The 25,487-nt window shown below is 44.5% G+C and overlaps 1 protein-coding gene across 2 annotated transcripts in view; it reads right to left on the bottom strand.

Annotated features, from left to right (window-relative positions):
* Positions 1 to 25,487, bottom strand: part of cacna1sa (calcium channel, voltage-dependent, L type, alpha 1S subunit, a) — a 469,610-nt gene that overhangs the window by 252,345 nt on the left and 191,778 nt on the right. For both annotated transcript variants that reach the window (XM_063065671.1, XM_063065672.1), the window contains exons 15-17: positions 20,181 to 20,277; positions 10,546 to 10,615; positions 1,409 to 1,541 (exon numbers count right to left, since the gene is read on the bottom strand). In XM_063065671.1, the coding sequence (XP_062921741.1) occupies positions 1,409 to 1,541; positions 10,546 to 10,615; positions 20,181 to 20,277 (300 nt within the window). The remainder of the gene's footprint in view (positions 1 to 1,408; positions 1,542 to 10,545; positions 10,616 to 20,180; positions 20,278 to 25,487) is intronic.

Below are 25,487 nucleotides of genomic sequence, written 5' to 3'. Positions count from 1 at the left end.
ATTTTGGATCCAACTCAACCCCATACACCTGCCTTCTTGCCATATCCTTTGATGCCCTGATGATCAGGAAACTATCAATTTTCACTTAAAATATACCCATGGACTTGGCCTCCACTACAGTCTGTGATAGAGCATTCCATAGATTCACTACTCTGGCTAAAAAAAATTACTCCTTACCTCTGTTCTAAAGGATTGCCCCTCAATTTTGAGGCTGTGCCCTCTAGTTCTGGATACCCCCACCATATGAAACATTCTCTCCACATCCACCCTACCTAGCCCTTTCAAAATTCGGTAGGTTTCAATGAGATCCCCCCGCATTCTTCTAAATTCCAGTGAGTACAGGACAAAGCTGCCAAACACTCATGTGCTAACTCATTCACTCCGGGAATCATCCTTGTGCACCTCCAGCAGACTGCCTCCAATGAAAACATTCCTTCTGAGATATGGGGCCCAAAAAGTTGGCATATGATGTGTTGGCCTTCTATAGTCAGGGGATTGTGTTCAAGAGCCCTGTGGTAATGTTGGAGCTCTATAAAACTCGGTGGGGCGGCACTGATGCTTTTTTGTTGGTGGGGGTGGGGGTTGTTGCTTTGCTGCTGCTTACTCTTGGGGGGGGTTGGGGGTGCTTTAGGGTTCTAACATTTAACTGTCATTCATTCTGTGGAGCACTCCCCTGTTTTCGTGGATGTTTGCACAGTAAAAGAATTTCAGGATGTATATTGTATACATTTCTCTGACATTAAATGTACCTTTGAAGTCTGGTTAGACCACATTTGGAATATTGTGTTCAGTTATAGTAAGGATGGGGAAGCTCTGGAAAGGGTGCAGAGGAGATTTGCCTGGATTAGAGAGCATGCCTTACGGCAATAGGCTGAGTAAGGAAGGGCTTTTTTCTTTGGAGCAAAGGAAGATGTAAGGTAACTTGGGTAGCATCCAACGTGATAGCAAGAACACGAGCTTCGCCAGCTTCCAGTAACTTCTCCCCCTTCCTCTTCTGTCTTCTTCCATTCTCCATTCTGCTTACCTCTCATGCCCATCATCTTCTTCTGGTGCCCCTCCTCCTTCCCATTCTCCCCTTGTTCACTCTCCTCTCCTATCAGCTTCCTTCTTCTTCAGCTCTTACCTTTTCCACCTATCACCTCCCAGTTTCTTACCTCATCATCCCCTCCCCCACTCACCCACCTTCCCCCTCACCTGGTCTCACCTATCACCTGTCAGCTTGTACTCTTTCCCCTCCTCCAACCTTCTTATTCTGATTTCTTTCCCCTTCCTTTCCAGTCCTGATTAAGGGTCTCAGCCTGAAACGTTGGCTGTTAATTCCACTCCACAGGTGCTGAGTGGCCTGCTGAGTTCCTCCAGTGTTTTGTGTGTGTTCATCTGCAGAATCTCTTTTGTTCTGGATACCTACTTGTTTTCAGGACTGAAGATGAAGAAGGAGCTGGCGTTGGGCATGGGCACAGCCTTCTCTTTCAGCTGGAGCTCGGTGAGAGGTCGAGGTCGCGGACTTAGCGGGAACTCTGGTTCCTCCTCCTCATCATCACCTGTGGAACAAAGAACAGCGAGGAGAGCAGTAAATTCATCAAGCTCCTACCACCACTCCAGACCACCATCATCCTGCCTCCTTCATTCAGTTCCCACACATTTTTTAATGATTAGCTCCATTTTTCGCGTGTACATCCAGATATTCTGTGAAATGTGTCGCTTGCGTCAACTATCAGCACACTCTGAGGATGTTCTGGATGCAGCCCGCAAGCGTTATCACACTTCTGGTACCAACATAGCCATGCCCGCAACTCACTAACCTCAAACCGTACGTCCTTGGAGTGTGGGAAGAAATTAGAGCACCCGGAGGAAATCACACAGCCATGGTAGCGTAGTGGTTAGCGCAACACTGTATGGTGCTTATGATCATCGATTGGGGTTCAATTTCTACCACGGTTGGTAGAAGTTTGCACCACGTTCTCCACGTGACGTGCGAGTTTCCTCCCACATTCCAAAGGTATATGGGTTAGGATTAGTGAGTTGTGGGTAATGCAACGTTGGCATAGACTCGGAGAAGGAAGTCTGAGAATCAGAGCGGAAGCGCAGCAGAAGCCATTTTGAATTTTTCAATTTTTTTCATCGGAGTTCAGAGGTGGGACTGCGCAGGCGTGTGACATCAGGTAGTGAAGCGGGAAGATTTAAAAGGTCAGAAATCCTGATTCGGGTTTAATTTGGAGAAGGAAGTCTGAGAATCGGAGCAGGAGTACAGCGGAAGCCATTTTGAATTTTTTGTTTTTTTTCATCGAAATTCAGAGAGGCGGGACTGTGCAGGCGTGTGACGTCGGGCAGTGAAGCATAAGATTCAAAAGGTCCAAAATCCTGATTCGGGTTTAATTCAGAAAAGGAAGTCTGAGAATCGGAGCGGGAGTACAGCGGAAGCCATTTTGAATTTTTTGTTTTTTTTCATCGGAATTCAGAGAGGCCGGACTGCGCAGGTGTGTGATATCGGGCAGTGAAGCAGGAAGATTTAAAAGCAACACATCCTTATGTGGGCTGTGGAGTGAGCCGGGAGCAGAGTGAAGGCCTAAGGGCTTTGGCTCAACGGGCTTAGGCGGAAACGGGCAAGGCAATGTAGGTTTGGCTTTCTTTTTTTCCTGTTATTTGAGGAGAGGGGGAAGTATGAGTGTGAGGGCAGCTTGTTGTTCTCAGTGTCGGATGTGGGAGGTCCTGGAGTCTCCCAGCCTCCCGGACGTCCACATCTGCGTCAGGTGAGCCGAGATGCAGCTCCTAAGGGACCGTGTTAGGGAACTGGAGCTGCAGCTCAATGACCTTCGTCTGGTCAGGGAGAGTGAGGAGTTGATACAGAGGAGTGGTCACACTGGGGCCATGGGAGGCAGACAAGTGGGTCATGGTTAGGAGGGGGAAGGGGAAGGGTCAGGTAATAGAGAGTACCCCAGTGGCTGTGCCCCTTGACAATAAGTACTCCTGTTTGAGTACTGTTGGGTGGGACAGCTTACCTGGGGAAGCAATAGTGGCCGTGCCTCCAGCACAGAGTCCGGCCCTGTAGCTCAGAAGTGTAGGGAAGGGAAGAGGAGGGCAGTAGTAATAGGGGACTTGATAGTTAGGGGGTCAGATAGGCTATTCTGTGGACGCAGTCCGGAGACCGGGATGGTAGTTTGCCTCCCTGGTGCCAGGGTCCGGGATGTTTCTGATCACGTCCAAGATATCCGGAACAGGGAGGGAGAGGAGCCAGAGGTCGTGGTACATATAGGTACCAATGACATAGGTAGGAAAAGGGAAGAGGTCCTGAAAGGAGAAAATAGGGAGTTAGGAAAGGAGTTGAGAAGAAGGACCGCAAAGGTAGTAATCTCGGGATTACTCCCTGTGCCACGCGACAGTGAGAGTAGGAAAGCAATGAGGTGGAGGGTAAATGCATGGCTGAGGGATTGGAGCAGGGGGCAGGGATTCAGATTTCTGAATCATTGGGACCTCTTTTGGGGCAGGCGTGACCTGTACTAAAAGGACGGGTTGCACTTGAATCTTAGGGGGACCAATATTCTGGTGGGGAAATTTGCGAAGGCTACTGGGGTGACTTTAAACTAGAATGGTTGGGGGATGGGAAACAAATTGAAGATACTAGGGGAGAGGTTAGTTCATAAATAGAGAAAGCTAGTAGACAGTGTGTGAGGGAGGATCGGCAAGGGACAGAGATCGGGAGCACTCAGACTGAAGAAGTAGGGGAGAAGGAAGAAAAAAATAATAAGATTGTTTGCTCCATTAAGGATAAACAGAGAGTAAGAGGTGGAGAGTTTCTTAAATGCATCTATTTTAATGCTAGGAGCATTGTAAGAAGCATGGATTGATACCTGGAAATATGATGTTGTAGCTATTAGTGAAACATGGTAGCAGGAGGGGTATGATTAGCAACTACATATTCCTGGATTTCGTTGCTTCAGGTGTGATAGAATAGGAGGGGCAAGAGATGGAGGTGTTGCAATGCTTGTCAGAGAAAATATAACAGCGGTGCTCTGGCAGGATAGATTAGTGTAGTGGTCCCCAACCTTTTTTGCACTGCAGACCGGTTTAATATTGACAATATTCTTGCAGACCGGTCGACCCAGGGTGGGGGGCGGGGGGCGGGTAGGGTTGCTAATGGACAAGAGTACCAGTCAAGTACGTTGTGTTTACCCAGAGAAAGACTGCAATGACCATGAGGCCTTGCGTGGGCACCAGTGCGCATGCGTGCACCTCCTGATTATTTTTCTCCCTCTGCAAGTCATTTTGCTATTCTGTTGGGGGGGGGGTGCTAATCATGACCGGAATACAGCTGATAAGTGGCTAATACACTCAGTTTCGTTTCTAAAAGGGTTTATCTAACGAATTTAATATTAAACACACAACGCATATTTTCCTCGCATGAATATAGTGATAAGTCAATTATCGGGGAGCTTGAAGTAGGTGTTGAACGAACTTCTAGTAGAAGTGGTAGAGGCAGGTTCGATATTATCATTTAAAGAAAAATTGGATAGGTATATACACAGGAAAGGAATGGAGGGTTATGGGCTGAGTGCAGGTCGGTGGGACTAGATGAGAGTAGCGTTTGGCACGGACTAGAAGGGCAGAGATGGCCTGTTTCCGTGCTGTAATTGTTACATGGTTATATAAGTAAGTCAATAGCATCATAACATTTTAAGTAACGTTTGAATATTAAACACACAGCACATATTTTCCCCGTACTAACATATAGAATCATTACAACACACCAATATCGGTGAATCAGTGGGAGCCCTGGGCTTGTTTCCCTGCAACAAGACAGTCCCATCAAGGGGTGATGGGAGACAGCGATACTTGAAGGGTGTCCAGTCTATTCCGCAATTTAGTTTTCGTTGCATTCATTGCAGAAAACTCCGCTTCGCAGAAATATGTTGGAAGCAACGTTTTCAGTGCTTTCGTGGCTATCTCAGGATATTTAGACTTGACTTTGATCCGGAATGCTGGCAGAGATGTTATGTCAAGCATACTTTTCAGCCCGCCGTCATTTGCAAGCTCGAGGAGTTGATCTCCTTCCCGCGCTGACATGGATGACGCGTGGGTAATGACCTCGTGTGCGTTCAAGCTCAACAGTGCATGACAGGGAATGAGGAAAGGTGCAGCTGACTCATATCGCCAAATCATATCATTTCCTCACAGCCCGGTAGCGTATGCTTTGCGGCCTGGTGGTTGGGGACCGCTGGATTAGTGGACTCATCTAGGGAGGCTATTTGGGTGGAATTGAGAAATGGGAATGGTGTAGTGACGCTTATAAGGGTGTATTATAGACCACCTAATGGGGAGCAAGAATTGGAGGAGCAAATTTGTAAGGAGATAGCAGATATTTGTAGTATTTGGAGTAGAAAATTTGTAAGGAGATAGCAGATATTGTGATTGTGGAAGATTTTAATTTTCCATACATTGACTGGGAAGCCCATTTTGTAAGAGGGCTGGATGGCTTGGAGTTTGTCAAATGTGTGCAAGATAGTTTTTTGCAGCAGTACATAGAGGTACCAACTAGAGAAGGGGCAGTGTTGGATCTCCTGTTAGGGAATGAGATAGGGCAGGTGATGGAAGTATGTGTTGGAGAGCACTTCGGGTCCAGTGATCACAATACCATTAGTTTCAATATAATTATGGAGAAGGATAGGACATGACCCAGGGTTGAGATTTTTGATTGGATAAAGGCTAACTTTGAGAAGATGCAAAAGGATTTAGAAGGAGTGGATTGGGACAATTTGTTTTATGGAAAGGATGTAATAGAGAAATGGAGGTCATTTAAAAGTGAAATGTTGAGGATATAGGATCTTAATGTTCCTGTTAGGTTGAAAGGAAAGGTTAAAAGTTTGAGAGAGCCATGGTTTTCAAGGGATATTGCAAACTTGGTTCCGAAAAAGAGAGGGATCTACAATAAATATAGGCAGCTTGGAGTAAATGAGGTGCTCGAGGAATATAAAGAATGTAAAAAGAGTCTTAAGAAAGAAATTAGAAAAGCTAAAAGAAGATACGAGGCTGATTTGGTAAATAAGGTGAAAATAAATCCAAAGGGTTTCTACAGTTATATTAATAGCAAAAGGATGGTGAGGGATAAAATTGGTCCCTTAGAGAATTAGAGTGGATGGATATGTGTGGAGCCAAAAGAGATGGGGGAGATTTTGAACAATTTCTTTCCTTCAGTATTCACTAAGGAGAAGGATATTGAATTGTGTAAGGTAAAGGAAACAAGAAGGGTAGTTATGGAAAGTATGACGATTAAAGAAGAGGAAGTACTGGCGCTTTTGAGGAATATAAAAGTGGATAAGTCTCCAGGTCCAGACAAGATATTCCCTAGGACCTTGAGAGAAGTTAGGGTGAAAATAGCAGGGGTTCTGACGGAAATATTTCAAATGTCATTAGAAACAGGGATGGTGCCAGAGGATTGGCGTATTGCTCATGTTGTTCCATTGTTTAAAAAGGGATCTAAGAGTAAACCTAGCAATTATCGGCCTGTGAGTTTGATGTCAGTGGTGGGTAAGTTGATGGAAAGTATTCTTAGAGATGGTATATCTAATTATCTGGATAGACAGGGTCTGATTAGGAACAGTCAACATGGATTTGTGCGTGGAAGGTCATGTTTGACAAATCTTATTGAATTTTTTGATGAGGTTACTAGGAAAGTTGACAAGGGTAAATCGGTGGATGTTGTCTATATGGACTTCAGTAAGGCCTTTGACAAAGTTCCACACAGAAGGTTAGTTAGGAAGGTTCAATCATTAGGCATTAATATCGAAGTAATAAAATGGATTTAGCAGCGGCTGGATGGGAGACGCCAGAGAGTAGTGGTGGTTAACTGTTTGTCAGACTGGAGGCCGGTGACTAGTGGTGTGCCTCAGGGATCTGTACTGGGTCCAGTGTTGTTTGTCATATATATTAATGATCTGGATGATGGGGTGGTAAATTGGATGAGTAAGTATGCAGATGATACTAAGATAGGCGGCATTGTGGATAATGAAGTAGGTTTTCAAAACTTGCAGAGAGATTTAGACCAGTTAGAAGAGTGGGCTGAAAGAAGGCAGATAGAGTTTAATGCTGAAATATGTGAGGTGCTACGTTTTGGTAGGACTAATCAAAATAGGACATACATGGTAATACATGCTAATCAAAATAGGACATACATACAGGGCATTGAAGAATGCTGTAGAACAGAGGGACCTAGGAATAATGGTGCATAGTTCCCTGAAGGTGGAATCTCACGTGGATAGAGTGGTGAAGAAAGCTTCTGGTATGCTGGCCTTTATAAATCAGAGCATTGAGTATAGGAGTTGGGATGTAATGTTGAAATTGTATAAGCCATTGGTGAGGCCAAATTCGGGGTATTGTGTACAGTTCTGGTCACCAAATTATAGGAAAGATGTCAATAAAATTGAGAGAGTACAGAGGAGATTTACTAAAATGTTGCCTGGGTTTCATCTCCTAAGTTACAGAGAAAGGTTGAACAAATTAGGTCTTTATTCTTTGGAGTGTAGAAGGTTGAGGGGGACTTGATAGAGGTATTTAAAATTATGAGGGGGATAGATAGAGTTGACGTGGATAGGCTTTTTCCATTGAGAGTGGGGGAGATTCAAACAAGAGGACATGAGTTGAGAGTTAAAGGGCAAAAGTTTAGGGGTAACATGAGGGGGAACTTCTTTACTCAGTGGTAGCTGTGTGGAACAAGCTTCCAGCAGAAGTGGTTGAGACATGTTTGCTGTTGTCATTTAAAGTTAAATTGGATAGATATGTGGACAGGAAAGGAATGGAGGGTTATGGGCCGAGTGCAGGTCGGTGGGACTAGGTGAGAGTAAGAGTTCAGCACGGACTAGAAGAGCCGAGATAGCCTGTTTCCATGCTGTAATTGTTATATGGTTATATGGATATGGTGAAGATGTTTCCTATGGTGGGTGAGTCTAGGACCAGAAGGTACAGCCTCAGAATAGAGGGATGTCCATTTAGAACAGAGATAACAAGGAATTTCTTTAACCAGAGGGTAGTGAATTTGTGGAATTCATTGCCATAGATGGTTGTGGAAGCCAAATCATGGTGTTTATTTGAAGAGAAGGTTGACAGGTTCTTGATTAGTCAGGGCTTCAAAGGTTACATGGCAAAGACAGGACAATCAGGTTGAGAGGGCTGATAAATCAGCCATGATGGAACAGTGGAGCAGACTTGATGGGCTGAATGGCCTAATTCTGTTTAAAGACTTATCGCCTAATGGACACTTACGGGCTGTCCCCAGCACATCCTCAGACTGTGATGGCCATTGACACAAACAACGCATTTCACTGTCTGTTTCAATGCTATGATGTACATGTGATAAGTAAAGTTAATCTTCTTCTTAATGTACAAGCAGCTGCAGGAACTGAAGCCAGATTGTGATCATTGGTGCTGTGAGGAGTTACGCTGGCCCCAGCGCTCCCATGCCACACAGTTATTGCTGACAACATAGGCAGATAGTCCTTTCCAGTAAACAGCTTGGGACTTTACAACAGCGGAGTGGAGCAAAATTACAACTACTCTGGCATGCTCAGGACTGTGATGGGGCCGAATTAGCACGAGTTACCGGCTATTGAAGCCAGGGCCCCGGAAAGTTGGAAATATGGGAGCCAGAGCCCCAGAACTTGGGGACACAGAATACAAGGATGTCCCTTTCAAACAAAGATGAGGAGGATTTTCTTTAGCCAGAGGCAGGTGAATCTGTGAATTCTTTGCCACTGACAGCTGTGGAAGCCAAGTTTTGGGAATACTTAAAGTGGAGGTTGACAGGTTGATTCGTGAGGGCATCAAAGATTATGGGAAGAAGGCAGGAGAATGTGGTTAGAGGGATAATAAACCAGCCATGATGGAATGGCAGAGCAGACTCGATGGGCTGAATGGCCTAATGTCTTATGCTCTTGTAATGAACTATCAGAGAATTACTGCACTAGGGATTGAAAATCACCATAAGCAACCATGTTCGAGCTCTGACCATGTATTCACTTGGCCTGGGCGTCACCCAGTTCAGGCAAAACTATGTAGTTAACATCACAGCAGTAAGTTGTTCATAGTTTAAACCAGGGGTTGGCAACCTTTTTGCCTCTGTGGGCCGGATCGCATATTAATAAGTGGACGGTGGGCCAGATAAATGCCATAAAAAACTTGAAATATGGGAATTATCCATTTAAATACATGTGGTTATGTTTTGCCTCAAATTAATGAATAACGCATGCTAGAAAATCATTTGTGCTTAAGGTTGCCTACCCCTGGTTTAGACCATAAGAACATAGGAGCAATATTACACCACTTGGCCCATCGAATCTGCTCCATCTTTCTATCATGACTGATTTATTATCCCTCCCAATCCCTTTCTCCCCATAACCCATCAAACTCTGCTTTAAATATACCCAAGACTTGGTCTCCACAGTCATCTGTGGCAATAAATCCCACAGATTCACTACCCCCTAGCTAAAGAAATTTCTTCTCATCTCTGTTCCAAATGGTCGTCTCTCTGTTCCGGTGCTGTGCCCTCTAGTTCTAGACTCCCGCACTATAGGAAACATCCTCTCCATGTCCACTCTATCTAAGCCTTTCAATATTCGATGGGTTCCCCCTCATTCTGCTAAACTCTAGTGAGTAGGGGCCTAGGGCCATCAAACGCCCTTCATTTCTTAACCTTTTTATTTCCGGAATCATTCTCATGAACCTCCATGAGAAAAGTTTGGAGATGAAATCACTGGACATGTTAATCGATATCTGCATTCCTTGCAGAGGTATAGATTGGACCACATTGTTACACACTGGGAAGGTTAAATACGAAGCCAAGAGCAGCAGCTAAATTTCATCAGGAGTTTGAGATTTGGTATGTCACTAAAACACTCAGAAACTTCTACAAATATACTGTGGAGAACATTCTAACATTCTGCCTCACCATCTGGCTTTGGGGGGGGTGGGGGGGAGCTACTGCACGAGATCAAAATAAGCTGCAGAAGGTTATAAAAATAGTTAGCTCCATCTTGGGTACTAGCCTCTGTAGAATCCAAGACATCTTCAAGGAGTGGCACCTCAAAAAAATGGCTTCCACCATCAAGGACCCACCATCCAGGTCATGCCCTCTTCTCAGTTTTACCACCAGGAAGGACGTACAGAAGCCTGAAGGCACAGACTCAATGACTCAGAAACAGCTTCTTCCCCTCTGCAATCCAATTCCTAAATGGACTTTGAACCCTTGGACACTGCCTCACTGCCTTTATTTTTAATTTCTGTTTTTGCATTACTTATCTTAACTAATATACATACATATACTTACTGTAATTCAGTTAATTTTCTATATTTGTTACGTATTGCACTGTACTACTGTCACAAAGTTAACAGATCTCATGGCATCTGCCAGTGATATTAAACTGGATTCTGACTGAATCCTTCGCTGGGGTGTTTTTAAAAATCCTGTGGTGTTTCAAGAGCCAAGAAACACAAGACTGGCTCTATAACACACTTGGCCTCCGTGTAGAGATGGAGTCAAGAGGTGGCCCTGGACATTACCTGGAAAATCGGCAGAGGGATAGGGATCCTTCACCTCATTCACATTGGCCTCAAATTCGTCGACTTTAAGCTGCAACAAGACAAGAGAACAATCAGAGGATGAAGGGATTTCTATTTTAGATCAAAGATATGGGCTGCCATAGGTCTGGTGGTCTGAATGGCTGCCTCCTGTACCCAGGTAATGGGAAAACTGGTGTTGCAGATTGCAAGAGAAGTAGGATATGGATCAGATGGAAAGTTTGGCGGAGTGATGCCAAATGGAATTTAATTCCAATTGTTACGTAATGTTGAAGTTGTAAGAGACTTTGATAAGACCAGAGGGCCGTAAAGAGAAGCTCTGGGTACAGGAGTTGGGATGTTATGCTGAAGTTGTATAAGACGTTGGCGAGGAATAATTTGGAGTATTCTGTGCAGTTCTGGTCACTTAACTACAGGAGAGATATAAATAAGATTGAAAGAGTACAGAGAAACTTTACAAGAATGTTGCTGGGACTTGAGGACCTGAAGGAGCCTACACATTCAATTACTCCCATGCAACCAATTAACCAATTAACCCCATGTGTTTTTTGAAAGTAGGAGCATCTCTGAACCCATAACAGGTGGATCCTTGAAGTGGATAAGCTAACAGTAGCAGAAGACCGTGAACACTTGTCAGTATATAGAAAAAAACATATAAAACCTACAGCACAATACAGGTCCTTCGGCCCACAAAGTTGTGCCGAACATGTCCCTATTTTTGAAATTACTAGGCTTACCCATAGCCCTCTATTTTTCTAAGCTCCATGTACCTATCCAAAAATCTCTTAAAAGACCCTATTGTATCCGCCTCCACCACCATTGCCGGCAGCCCATTCCACGCAGTCACTACTCTCTGCATAAAAAACTTACCCCTGACATCTCCTCTGTACCTACTCCCAAGCACCTTAAACCTGTGCCCTCTTGTGGCAGCCATTTCAGCCCTGGGAAAAAGCCTCTGACTATCCACACAATCAATGCCTCTCATCATCGTATACACCTCTATCAGGTCACCTCTCACCCTCCATCGCTCCAAGGAGAGAAGGCTGAGTTCACTCAATCTGTTTTCATAAAGCATGCTCCCCAATCCAGGCAACATCCTTGTAAATCTCCTCTGCACCCTTTCTATGGTTTCCACATCCTTCCTGTAGTGAGGCGACCAGAACTGAGCACAAATGGGGTCTGACCAAGGTCCTATATAGCTGCAACATTACCTCTCGGCTCCTAAATTCAGTTTCATGATTGATGAAGGCCAATACACCGAATGCCTTCTTAATCACAGAGTCAACCTGCACAGCTGCTTTGAGCGTCTTATGGACTCGGACCCCGAGATCCCTCTGATCCTCCACACTCCCAAGAGTCTTACTATTAATACTATATTCTGGCATCATATTTGACCTACCAAAATGAACCACTTCACACAAGAAACAGATTATAAACCAATTTCTGATTCTGGTTCTGGTTAAATACTCTGAACCAATTCTACAACCTCTTTCAAGAACTCTTTACAACTCTGGGGCTCCTGAAGTGGCATCTCATGTGGAAGCAGAACTCTCAATAAATACGATTAAATATTCTCGCTTCAGCCTGATACAGCTAAAAATCAAAACCGCTTCCAAGGTCAGCACAGTTAACAAAGATGTCTTAATGCAATTAAATGAACTATCGCTGCTTAAAACTGATGGAAACAACACCGATTGCTGATGTACTCCTCGCCGGATTCCATTTAAGAACCGTGGCTGCAGGTCAGCGATACAAGTGCATTTAAGGAAATGAGATTTTAAACTCCCAGTACCGACTACATGTGTCCCCCGCTTTTCGAACGTTCGCTTTACGAAACCTCGCTGTTACGAAAGACAACCTGTCTTAGTTACATGTTTTCGCTAACAGAAAGTGTTTTCACTGTTACGAAAAAAGGCAGCGCGTGCCCCGAGCAGCCAAGCTCCTCCCCCAGACCTGCATTCTAGCCGGCATTGTTTAAACACATGCTTGTGAGCAGCCATTGGCAAGATGAGTTCTAAGGTATCCAAAAAGCCTAAAAGAGCTCATAAGGGTGTTACACTTAGTGTAAAACTAGATATAATTAAGCATTTCGATCGTGGTGAACGAAGTAAGGACCAAGTGAGTTTGGCTTGTGGAAGTTGACGAAGGTGATGTTGAAGAGGTTTTGGCATCCCATGACCAAGAACTGATAGATGAAGAGCTGATGCAACTGGAAGAGGATAGGATAATAACTGAAACCGAATGCAGTAGCGAATGGACCGAAAGTGACGTCGTCCAGGAACTGAGCGTGAAGCAACTGCGTGAGATTTTCGCTGCAATGACTGCAGAAAAGTACGACTTTAATCTTGAAAGGGTATGAGGCTTTAGGGCATATTTGCAGGATGGTTTGAGTGCTTACAAAGAACTGTATGATAGAAAATTGCACGAGGCTAAGCAGTCAAGCATACTGTCGTTTTTCAAGCCTTCCACATCAGCCACAGCAGACGACGAAGCTCGACCTTCGACATCGAGGCAGGCAGTCATAGAAGATGATGACCTACCTGCCCTGATGGAAACAGATGACGATGAGATGACACCCCAGTATCCCACCACTCCAACCCCCGGGCCGTGGACCGATACATTGCCGCGGAGAATGCATCAGTAGCTGGGACGCACCCAGCACATCTTTAAGAAAAAAGCTGAAATAAACTAAGCTAATTAATTAGGTGCTGCCCGGCATGTAAATGTCGGCCCAGACCAGAGGCGATTGTATCACCATTAGCTTGTTTATTTCGGCTTTTTTCTTAAAGATGTGCTGGGTGCATCCCAGCTACTGCTGCACCACTGCATGCTTCACAGATCAGTATCAATTCACTGCCTGGAGGTTGGGGGCCACTGCACCACCGCCAACCTCCGACGACTCAGCCTAACACAGCATCATCAGTGTGCTTGGCGCTGTCTTCCTAATTCCGGTAAGTGATACTACACTGTACATACATTATTTTTACTTTATATAGGCTGTGTATTTTTATGTGTTACTTGGTATGATTTGGCAGCTTCATTGCTTAAAGGTTGCTGGAGAAAGTGTTCCTGCCGAGAGCGCTTCCGCAAGGTTTTCGCTACCGAGAACAGTGGGGCAATTATTGTAGAAAAGTATTTCTACTTTATACCAGCTGTGTATTTATCATATCATTCCTGCTTTTACTGTACCTTACTGTTATTTTAGGTTTTATGTGTTATTTGGTATGATTTGGTAGGTTTTTTTTGGGTCTGCGAACGCTCACAAATTTTTTCCATATAAATAAATGGTAATTGCTTCTTCACTTTACGACATTCCGGCTTACGAACCATTTCATAGAAACACTCTACCTTCGGATGGCGGGGGAAACCTGTATCTTGCTGGTAAACGTGCAGTCTCTGGTGAATAAAATCGATGATCTCTGGGCGAGTGTGCTGAATCAGAGGGACATTAGGACCGCGTGTGTCCTTTGTTTCACTGAATCCTGGTTAACCCCTTCCATACCAGATGCAGCGATTCAGGATAGATCTATAGAGTCTCTCAAAAGCAGAGGTGGAGGAGTATGCCTCATAATCAACTCCTCTTGGTGCACAAATACATCAGTGCTATCTCAATTCTGCTCACCAGACCTGGAATATCTAGCAGTTAAGTGCCTTCCTTTTTACCTACCACGAGAGATTTCCAGGATAATTTTGCTACCAGTATACATTCTACCTCAGGCCAATGTCAATCAGGCTTTAGGTGATCTGAACAAAGGGATCAACATGCATGAAATAGTGCACCCTAACGGCTTCACCATCGTTTTGGGAGATTTTAACCAGGCCAGTCCGAAAAAAAAAATCACTAAACAATTACCATCAACAGATCGCTTGCAATACTAGAGGAAACAACACACTGGACCATTGTTACACCACCATCAAGAATGCCTACCATGCTATTCCATGCCCTCACTTCAGGAAGTCTGACTGTACTTCTATTCCCTAAGTATAGGCAGAGACTGAAAACTGCAGCACCAGTAGTGAGGACCAAGGATGGCGGAGCAGACTCGTTGGGCCGAATGGCCAACTTCTGCTCCTTTGTCTTATGGTCTCATGGTCAAGGAGGTATGGACTAGGGAAGCACAGGAGCACCTACAGGACTGCTTTGAATTGGTGGACTGGACTGTATTTAGGGATTCATCTTTGAATCTGGATTAGTCTCCTGCAGTCATTACCAACTTCATGAAAACCTGTATAGATGAGTGTGTGCCTACAAACACTTGCTGTACATTCCCAAACCAAAAGCCATGGATGAACCAGGAGGAATGTTGTCTGCTGAAGGCTAGATCTGTAGCATTCATTTCTGGCAACCCAGGTCTGTATCAGAAAACCAGGCATGAATTGTGGAGGGCTATTTCAAGGGTGAAGAGACAATTTTGAAGGAAGTTGCAGGCGACATCGGATGTACGACAACTCTGACAGGGTTTGCAAGACATTACTTCCTACAAAGCAAAACTCAATGGCATGAATGGCAGCGATGCTTCACTACCAGATGTACTCAACGCCTTCTATGCCCACTTTGAAGGGGAGAATACAACTACGGCTGTGAAGATCCCTGCTGCACCTGATGACCCTGTGATCTCTGTCTCAGAGGCCGATGTTAGGCTGTCTTTAAAGAGAGTGAACCCTCGCAAGGCAGAAGGTCCTGATGAGAGTACCTGGTAAGGCTCTGAAAACTTGTACCAACCAACTGGCAGGAGTACTCAAGGACATTTTCAACCTCTGATTGCTACGGGCCAAAGTTCCCATTTGCTTCAAAAAGGCAACAATTATACCAGTATTAAAAAGAATAATGTAAACTGCCTTAATGACTATCGCCCTCACATCAACAGTGATGAAATGTTTTGAGAGGTTGGTCATGACTAGACTGAACTCCTGCCTCAGCAAGGACCTGGACCCATTGCAATTTGCCTATTGCCACAATAGGTCAACAGCAGATGCAATCTCAATGGCTCTCCACACAGCTTTAGATCACCTGGACAACACAAACACCTACAGTGGTATGCAAAGGGTTGGGCATCCCTGGTCACAATTTCTGTTACTGTGAATAGCTAAGCGAGTAAAAGATGACCTGATTTCCAAAAGGCATAAAGTTAAAGATGACACATTTCCTTAATATTTTAAGCACACTTACTTTTTTATTTCCATCTTAGTTTCAAATTAACAAAAAAGGAAAAGCGCCCGAAGCAAAAGTTTGGGCACCCTGCATGGTCAGTACTTAGTAACACCCTCTTTGGCAAGTATCACAGCTTGTAAATGCTTTCTGTAGCCAGCTAAGAGTCTTTCAATTCTTGTTTGGGGGATTTTCGCCCATTCTTCCTTGCAAAAGGCTTCTAGTTCTGTGACGCAAACACGAGGAAATCTGCAGATGCTGGAATTTCAAGCAACACGCATAAAAGTTGCTAGTGAACGCAGCAGGCCAGGCAGCATCCCTAGAAAGAGGTACAGTCGACGTTTCGGGCCGAAACCCTTCGTCGGGACTAACTGAAAGAAGAGCTAGTAAGAGATTTGAAAAGGTTTGAGGAGTCAGGGTATTTATAAAGCCTTGAAATTTGCATCACCTGGCCTTTCCTAACGATGACTATGAACAAGCCATACCGTAACAAGCTAATTAAGGTCTGAGACCTTGGTAAAAGTTATCTGAGAGCTCAAATCTCTTGGGGTACCCAAATTTTTGCATGGTGCTCCTTTCCTTTTTTCCTCTCTAAAATAGTACAAAACAAAAATAGTACACTAATCTTGCTTAAAATGTTGAAAAGAATGTTTCATCTTTATGACTTTTGGAGATCAGTTCATCTTCTACTCACTTAACTATTCACAGTAACAGAAAATTTTGCCTACCACTGTATGTCAGGATGCTGTTCAACGACTATAGCTCAGCATTTAATACCATTGTTCCCACAATCCTGATTGAGAAGCTGAAGGACCTGGGCCTCTGTAGCTCCCTCTGCACTTGGATCCTCGACTTGCTAACCAGAAGACCACAATCTGTGCAGGCGCTCTGTCCGCCAGAGAAAGCAGGATCTCCCAGTGGCCACACATTTTAATTCCACATCCCATTCCTATTCTGCAATGTCTATCCACGGCCTCCTCTACTGTAAAGATGAAGTAGGTTGGAGGAACGACACCTTATATTCCGTCTGGGTAGCCTCCAGCCTGATGGCATGAACATTGACTACTCTAGCTTCCGCTAATGCCCCACCTCCCCTCATACCCCATCCGTTATTTATATACACACATTCTTTCTCTCACTCTCTTTTTTCTCCCTCTGTCTCTCTGACTATACCCCTTGCCCATCCTCTGGGTTTTTCCCCCACTCCCCCTTTTTCTTCTCCCTGGGCCTCCTGTCCCATGATCCTCTTGTATCCCTTTTGCCAATCAACTGTCCAGCTCTTGGCTCCATCCCTCCCCCTCCTGCCTTCTCCTATCATTTTGGATCTCCCCCTCCCCCTCCCACTTTCAAATCTCTTACTAGCTCTTCTTTCAGTTAGTCCTGATGAAGGGTCTCGGCCTGAAACGTCGATTGTACCTCTTCCTAGAGATGCTGCCTGGCCTGCTGCGTCCACCAGCAACTTTGATGTGTGTTGCTTGAATTTCCAGCATCTGCAGAATTCCTCGTGAATCTGTGCAGATTAGTGATAACATCTCCTCTTCGCTGACAATCAACACTGGTGCACCTCATGGGTGTGTGCTTAACCTACTGCTCCACTGTCTCAAGACCCGTGACTGTGTGGCTTCAAAGACCATCTATAAATTTGCTGATGATACAACCATTGTCGATGGAATCTCAGATAGTGACGAGAGGGTGTACAGGAGTGAGATATGCTAACTAGTGGAATGGTGTCACAGCAACAGCCTTGCACTCAACGTCAGTCAGACAAAAGAGCTGATTGTGGACTTCAGGAAGGGTAAGACAAAGGAACACATACCAATCTTCATAGAGGGATCAGAAGTGGAGAGAGTAAGCAGTTTCAAGTTCCTGGGTGTCAAGATCTCTGATGACTTAACCTGGTCCCAACATATCGATGCAGTTATAAAGAAGGCAAGACAGTGACTATACTTCATTAGGAGTTTGAAGAGATTTGGCACGTCAACAAATACACTCAAAAACTTCTACAGATGTACTGTGGAGAGCATTCTGACAGGCTGCATCACTGTCTGGTGTGGGGTGCTACTGCACAGGACGAAAAGAAGCTGCAGAAGGTTGTAAATTTAATAGGCTCCATCTTGGGTATTAGGCTACAAAATACCCAGAACATCTTCAAGGAGCGGTGTCTCAGAAAGGCAGCATCCAGTATTAAGGACTTTCAGCACCCAGAGAATGCCCTTTTCTCACTGTTACCATCAGGTACGAGGTACAGAAGCCTGAAGGCACACGCACACCGATTCAGGAACAGATTCTTCCCCTCTGCCATCCGATTCCTTAATGGACATTGAACCCATGAACACAACCTCACTTGTTTAGTATATATTATTCCTGTTTTTGCATGATTTTTTATCTAATCAATATACATATACTGTAATTGATTTATTTATTATCATTTTACTTTTTTCTTCTATATTATGTATTGCATTGAACTGTTGAGTTGAGTGTAGATATCCCATGTTATTCAAGAGCTTGATGGTTCACGGGTAGTAACTGTTTTTGAACCTGGTGGTGCGAATCCTGAGGCTCCTGTACCTTCTACCTGATGGCAGCAGTGAGAAGAGAGCATGACCTCAATGGTGGGGTCTCTGACAATGGATGCTGCTTTCCTACGGCAGCATTTCATGTAGATGTGCTCTGTGGTTGAGGGGGTTTTACCTGTGATGTACTGGGCCGAATCCACTACTTTTTGTAGGATATTCTATTCAAAGGCATTGTTGGTCCCATACCAGGCCATAATGCAGCCAGTCAATACCCTCATAGAAATTTGCCAGAGTTTTAGATGTCATGTCAAAACTCTGCAAACTCCTGAGGAAGTAGAGGCGCTGCCTTGCTTTCTTCGTGATTGCAGGATATGTCCTCTGAAGTAGTAACACTCAGGAATTTAAAGTTGCTAACCATCTTTACCTTTGATCCTCTGGTGAGGACTCAGTCACAGACCTCTGGTTTCCCTATCCTGAAGTCTATAATCAGCCCCCACCTTTTAAATCTACTCATATTTTTTTCTCCAGTCCTGCTGAAGGGTCTCAGCTTGAAATGTTGACTGTACTTTTTTCCCCAAAGATGCCGCCTGGCCTTCTGAGTTCCTCCAGCATCTGCAGATTTTCTCTTGTCTATAATCAGTTCCTTGGTCTTTCTGAAATTGAATGACAGGTTGTCATTACACCACTCAGCCAAATATTCAATCTCCCTCCTGTATGTTGATTCATCACCACATTTGATTTGGCCCACAACAGTGGTGTCATCAGCAAACTTGAATATGGCATTGGAGCTGTGCCTAGCCACACAGTCATCAGTATAAAGCAAGCACACAGGGAGCTAAGCACACAGCCCTGTAGTGTACCTGTGCTGATGGAGATCGTGGAGAAGATATTATTGCTAATCTGAACTCACTGTGAGGAAATCCAGGATCCACTTGTACAAGGAGGTATTGAATGCCGAGCTGTAGTAAAGGAAGAGCCAGTGACAGGGTATTTGTTGTGGAGCTGTTGCTCCCTTAGGCAAATTGGAGTGGATCCAAGTTACCTCTGAGGCAGGAGCTGGTATGTTTCATCACCAACCTCTCAAAACACTTTATCACTCTGGATGTAAGTGCAACAGGATGATAGTCATTGAGGAAGGTCACCATGATCTTCTTCAGCACCACAATAATTGAAGCCTGTTTGAATGAGGTGGGTAGCACACACCGCCGAAGTGAGAAGTTAAGGATCTCAATGAACATACCAGCCAGTTGGTCAGCTCAGATCTTTAGTATGTGGCCAGGTACTGCAGCCGGTCCAGATGCTTTCCATGGATTCACCCTCCTGAAGGCAGCCCGCATGTCAGCTTCAGAGACTGAGATCATAGGATCATTGGGGAATGGGGGAGTTCGCAATGGTTCCTCCATATTTCGACAGTCAAAATGAGCATAGAAGGCAATGAGCTCAGCCCTGCTGTCTCCCATGGTTGAGTTAACTTATTAAACTAATTTAACATATCCTACACAGTCAAGAAAGCTCACCGAAACGTCCGGACTTTGCAAATTCATCCTCACCCTCACACCAGGCCAGTAATATCACCTCACACCTTTCACATGTACTGTCTGTCCCAATCCCATCAGGGTGGAGGCGAGGTAGCATCCACACAAACCACCAGACACAAAAACAGTTACTTGCCCCAAGCAGTAAGGATGATCAACACCTCCACCCACTAATTTATAATTTCCCCTCTATCAGCTGATGCAGAGCCTAGGGTCATTTTATGGACATACAATCTATCTATTCAAGTTACCTTGTGGATTTATATTTATTGAAAATTAAAAAATATATATTATTATTCTTTATCTTTTCTTGGGTGGGTTGTGCTGCATTGGATCGAGAGTAACAATTATTTTGTTCTCTTTAAAAGTGTACAGGAAATAACATTTAAAAATCTTGAATCAGGATTGTCTTCTGACCTTGGCAGTGGTGGGAATCCCCTCAGCTTTCAGCTTTGCCAGCTCAAGTTTCTTCAAAAGCAACTTCTCTTCTTCTGATCGGCCTGGATGGGCAGCCCTGTGCAGTGAAAGCAGAGGGTAGGATTGAAAGTACAGTCTAGGCCAGGATGAGTCCCACGTGGGAGGCAGGAGAGTGGACAGCCAGCTGCCTGGGAATGCTACACACACACACACATACTGCATCTCCACACAGTGCAGTGGGGAGGGAATGAAAAGAGGAATCTGATGGCAAGTGGATGACTGCAACACAAGCCTTGGAGCAGATTTCACTTCCTGGGCTAAGAGCCTGGGCCTTCGACCGGTTCTATACTGCTAAATGCAGGAGTCTGGATACGTTAGCACACAGAACACTACAGCACAGTACAGGTCTTTTGGCCCAGGATGTTATGCCGAGATCAACCTAACCCTTTTCCCTCCCACATAGCCCACCATTTTTCTATCGTCTATATGCCTATCTAAGAGTCTCATAAGGACTTCAATATGCAGGCAGATTGGGAAAATAACAGCAGTGTGCGATTACAGCAGGGGAAATTTCAAGAGTGCTTCCAAGGTGGATTTTTAGAGCAGCTCATGGTTGAGCCCTCTAGAAGATCAGCTATTCTGGATTGGGTGTTGTGCAATAAACCAGAATTGATTCAAAAGCTTAAGGTAAAAGAATCCTTAGGAGTAAATGATCATGATTCAATTTACCCTGAAATCTGAGAAGGAGAAGCTAGTCAGATGTATCAGTATTACAGTGGAGTAAAGTGAATTACAGAGGCATGAGAGAGGGATTGGCCAAAATTGATTGGAAAAGGACATTGGCAGGGATGACAGCACAGCAGCAATGGCTGGAATTTCTGGAAGCAATTCAGAAGGCACGGGATATACACACCCCAAAGAGAAGAAGTATTATAAAGGAAAGATGACACAACTATGGCGAACAAGAGAAGTCAAAGCCAACATAAATGCCAAAGAGAGAGCATACAATAGAGCAAAGATTAGTGGGAAGTTAGAGGATTGGGAAGCTTTTTAAAAACTAACAGAAGGCAACTAAAAAGTCATTGAGAAGTAAGTTAGTTAACAATATTAAAGAAGATTTTAAAAGTCATTAAGAAGTAACTTAGTTAACAATATTAAAGAAGAAGCAAGCAGCTGAGGAGAAGGGAGTGAAGAAATCGGGTGCAAAAAGTCTTTTTTTTTTAAACACTGCTCGGGGAGAAGGGTCTGTACTGCGCAGGTGCGTGATGTAGCACACCAAGGTTTAAAAAGAGGAATTTTCAGCAGTTCTTGTATCAGTCGAAGCAAGCAGCTGAGAAGAAGGGAGTGAAGAAATCGGGTGCAAAAAGTCTTTTTTTTTAAACACTGCTCGGGGAGAAGGGTCTGCACTGCGCAGCTGCATGACGTAGTGCGCCAAGGTTTAAAAAGAGACCACCATATACAGTGGGCAGCGGAGTGGGACGGAGCAGAGTGGGACGGCTTTGGCTCAACAGGCTTCGGCGAGAACAGGCAGAGGCCAGGGTAGGTTCCGGTAAGTTTTTGTCCGGTTTGTTTAGAGCAGAGAGAATGCCAGGCAGGATGTTGGAATGCTCCTCTTGCAGGATGTGGGAAGTCAGGGAGCCCTCCAGTGTCCCTGACAACGACACCTGCAAGAAGTGCATCCAGCTGCAGCTCCTAACAAACCGCGTTAGGGAACTGGAGCAGGAGCTGGATGACCTCCGGATCATTCGGGAGAATGAGGAGATTATAGATAGTAGCTACAGGGAGGTAGTTACGCCAACGGAGCAGAGCACAGGAAATTGAGTCACTGTCAGGCGAGAGAAGAGGAAAGGGCAGGCAGAGCAGGGCTCCTCTGTGGCCATTCCCATCAAAAATAAGTATACCGCATTGAATACTGTTGGGGGGGATGACTTACCCGCGACAAGCTGCAGCAGCCAGATCTCTGGCACTGAGTCTGGTTCTGCAGTGCAGAAGGGAGGGTGGAAAAAGAGGACAGCGGTAGTGATAGGGGACTCGATAGTTAGAGGTGCAGATGGGAGGTTCTGTGGTCGTGACAGAGAATCCAGGATGGTTTGTTGCTTCCCGGGTGCCAGGGTCAAGGATGTCTCTGATCGTTTGCATGACATTTTGAAGTGGGAGGGTGATCAGCCAGATGTCGTGGTGCACATCGGTACCAATGACATAGCAAGGAAGAGTGAGGAGGTCCTGGAGAGTGAGTATAGAGAGCTTGGTAGGAAGTTGAAAAGCAGGACCTCGAGGGTGGTAATCTCAGGATTGCTACCTGTGCTAGGTGCCAGTGAGGGTAGGAATAGGATGCTCTAGAGGATGAACAAGTGGCTGAGGAACTGGTCTAGGGGGCAGGGTTTCAGATTTCAGGATCATTGGGACCTCTTCTGGGGCAGGTGGGACCTGTACAAGAGAGACGGGTTACACTTGAACTACAAGGGGATCAATATCCTTTCAGGGAGGTTTGTTAGTGCTATTGGGGAGGCTTTAAACTAGATTTGCAGGGGGATGGGAACCAGAGTGCCAGAGCTGACAGTGGGACTGGGGTGAAAATAAATGATGTTAAAAGTTCAAGCAAAGCCGCAAATAAAAAGGTTGTGAGTGGTGGTAAAAATCTTCTGAGGTGTATACATTTCAATGCTAGGAGTATTGCGGAGAAGGCGGACGAGCTGAGAGCGTGGATTGACGCGTGGAATTATGATGTTATAGCAATTAGTGAAACTTGGCTACAGGAGGGGCAGGACTGGCAGCTTAATATTCCAGGGTTCCGATGTTTCAGATGTGATAGAGGCAGAGGAATGAAAGGTGGGGCGGGGGGGGGGATGGTGTTAGCATTGCTTGTCAGGGAAAATGTTACATCAGTGCTCAGGCAGGACAGATTAGAGGGCTTGTCTACTGAGTCCTTATGGGTGGAGCTGAGAAACAGGAAAGGTATGGCCACATTAGTGGGGATGTATTATAGACCACCCAATAGTCAACGAGAACTGGAGGAGCAAATCTGCAGAGAGATAGCAGGAAACTGCAGGAAACATAAAGTTGTGGTGGTAGGGGATTTTAATTTTCCACATATTGATTGGGAGTCCCATACCGTTAGGGGTCGAGATGGGTTGGAGTTTATAAAATGTGTTCAGGAAAGTTTTCTAAATCAATATATAGAGGGACCAACTAGAGGGGATGCGATATTAGATCTCCTATTAGGAAACGAGATAGGACAAGTGACGGAAGTGTGTGTAGGGGAGCACTTTGGTTCCAGTGATCATAAAACCATTAGTTTCAACTTGATCACGGATAAAGATAGATCTGGTCCTAGGGTTGAGGTTCTGAACTGGAAGAAGGCCAAATTTGAAGAAATGAGAAAGGATCTAAAAAGCGTGGATTGGGACAGGTTGTTCTCTGGCAAGGATGTGATCGCTAAGTGGGAAGCCTTCAAAGGAGAAATTTTGAGAGTGCACAACTTGTATATTCCTGTCAGGATTAAAGGCAAAGTGAATAGGAATAAGGAACCTTGGTTCTCAAGGGATATTGCAACTCTGATAAAGAAGAAGAGAGAGTTGTATGACATATATAGGAAACAGGGAGTAAATAAGGTGCTTGAGGAGTATAAAAAGTGTAAGAAAATACTTAAAAAGGAAATCAGGAGGGCTAAAAGAAGACATGAGGTTGCCTTGGCAGTCAAAGTGAAGGATAATCCAAAGAGTTTTTACAGGTATACTAAGAGTAAAAGGATTGTAAGGGATAAAATTGGTCCTCTTGAAGATCAGAGTGGTCGGCTATGTGCGGAACCAAAGGAAATGGAGGAGATCTTAAATAGGTTTTTTGCGTCTGTAGTTACTAAGGAAACTGGCATGAAGTCTATGGAATTAAGAGAATCAAGTAGTGAGATCATGGAAACTGTACAGATGGAAAAGGAGGAGGTGCTTGCTATCTTGAGGCAAATTAAAGTGGATAAATCCCCAGGACCTGACAGGGTATTCCCTCGGACCTTGAAGGAGACTAGTGATGAAATTGCACGGGCCCTGGCAGATATATTTAAAATGTTGGTGTCTATGGGTGAGGTGCCGGAGGATTGGAGAATGGCTCATGTTGTTCCGTTGTTTAAAAAAGGATCAAAAAGTAATCCGGGAAATTATAGGCCAGTAAGTTTGATGTCGGTAGTGGGTAAGTTATTGGAGGGAGTAATAAGAGACAGAATCTACAAGCATTTGGATAGACAGGGACTTATTAGGGAGAGTCAACATGGCTTTGTGCATGGTAGGTCATGTTTGACTAATCTATTGGAGTTTTTCGAGGAGGTAACTAGGAAAGTGGATGGGGGAAGGCAGTGGATGTTGTCTACATGGACTGCAGTAAGGCCTTTGACAAGGTCCCGCATGGGAGGTTAGTTAGGAAAATTCAGTTGCTAGGTATACACAGAGAGGTGGTAAATTGGATTAGACATTGGCTCAATGGAAGAAGCCAAAGAGTGGTAGTAGAGGATTGCTTCTCAGAGTGGAGGCCTGTAACTAGTGGTGTGTCACAGGGATCAGTGCTGGGTCTGTTGTTATTTGTCATCTATATCAATGATCTGGATGATAATATGGTAAATTGGATCAGCAAATTTGCTGATGATACAAAGATTGGAGGTGTAGTGGACAGTGAGGAAGGTTTTCAAAGATTGCAGAGGGATTTGGACCAGCTGGAAAAATGGGCGGAAAAATGGGCTGAAAAATGGCAGATGCAGTTTAATACAGACAACTGTGAGGTATTGCACTTTGGAAGGACAAACCAAGGTAGGACATACAGGGTCAATGGTAAGGCACTGAGGAATGTAGTAGAACAGAGGGATCTGGGAATACAGATACAAAATTCCCTAAAAGTGGCGTCACAGGTAGATATGGTTGTAAAGATAGCTTTTGGTACATTGGCCTTCATTAATCAAAGTATTGAGTATAAGAGCTGGAATGTTATGATGAAGTTGTATAAGGCATTGGTGAGGCCGAATCTGGAGTATTGTGTTCAGTTTTGGTCACCAAATTACAAGAAGAATATTAATAAATTTGAAAGAGTGCAGAGAAGGTTTACAAAGATGTTGCCAGGACTTGAGAAACTCAGTTACAGAGAAAGGTTGAATAGGTTAGGACTTTATTCCCTGGAGCGTAGGAGAATGAGGGGAGATTTGATAGAGGTATATAAAATTATGATGGGTATAGATAGAGTGAATGCAAGTAGGCTTTTTCCATTGAGGCAAGGGGAGAAAAAAACCAGAGGACATGGGTTAAGGGTGAGGGGGAAATAGTTTAAAGG

This window comes from Mobula hypostoma, chromosome 13 (assembly GCF_963921235.1).
Source record: "Mobula hypostoma chromosome 13, sMobHyp1.1, whole genome shotgun sequence".
Taxonomy (NCBI): Eukaryota; Metazoa; Chordata; class Chondrichthyes; order Myliobatiformes; family Myliobatidae; genus Mobula; species Mobula hypostoma.
This window is presented reverse-complemented; position numbering and strand designations above follow the sequence as displayed.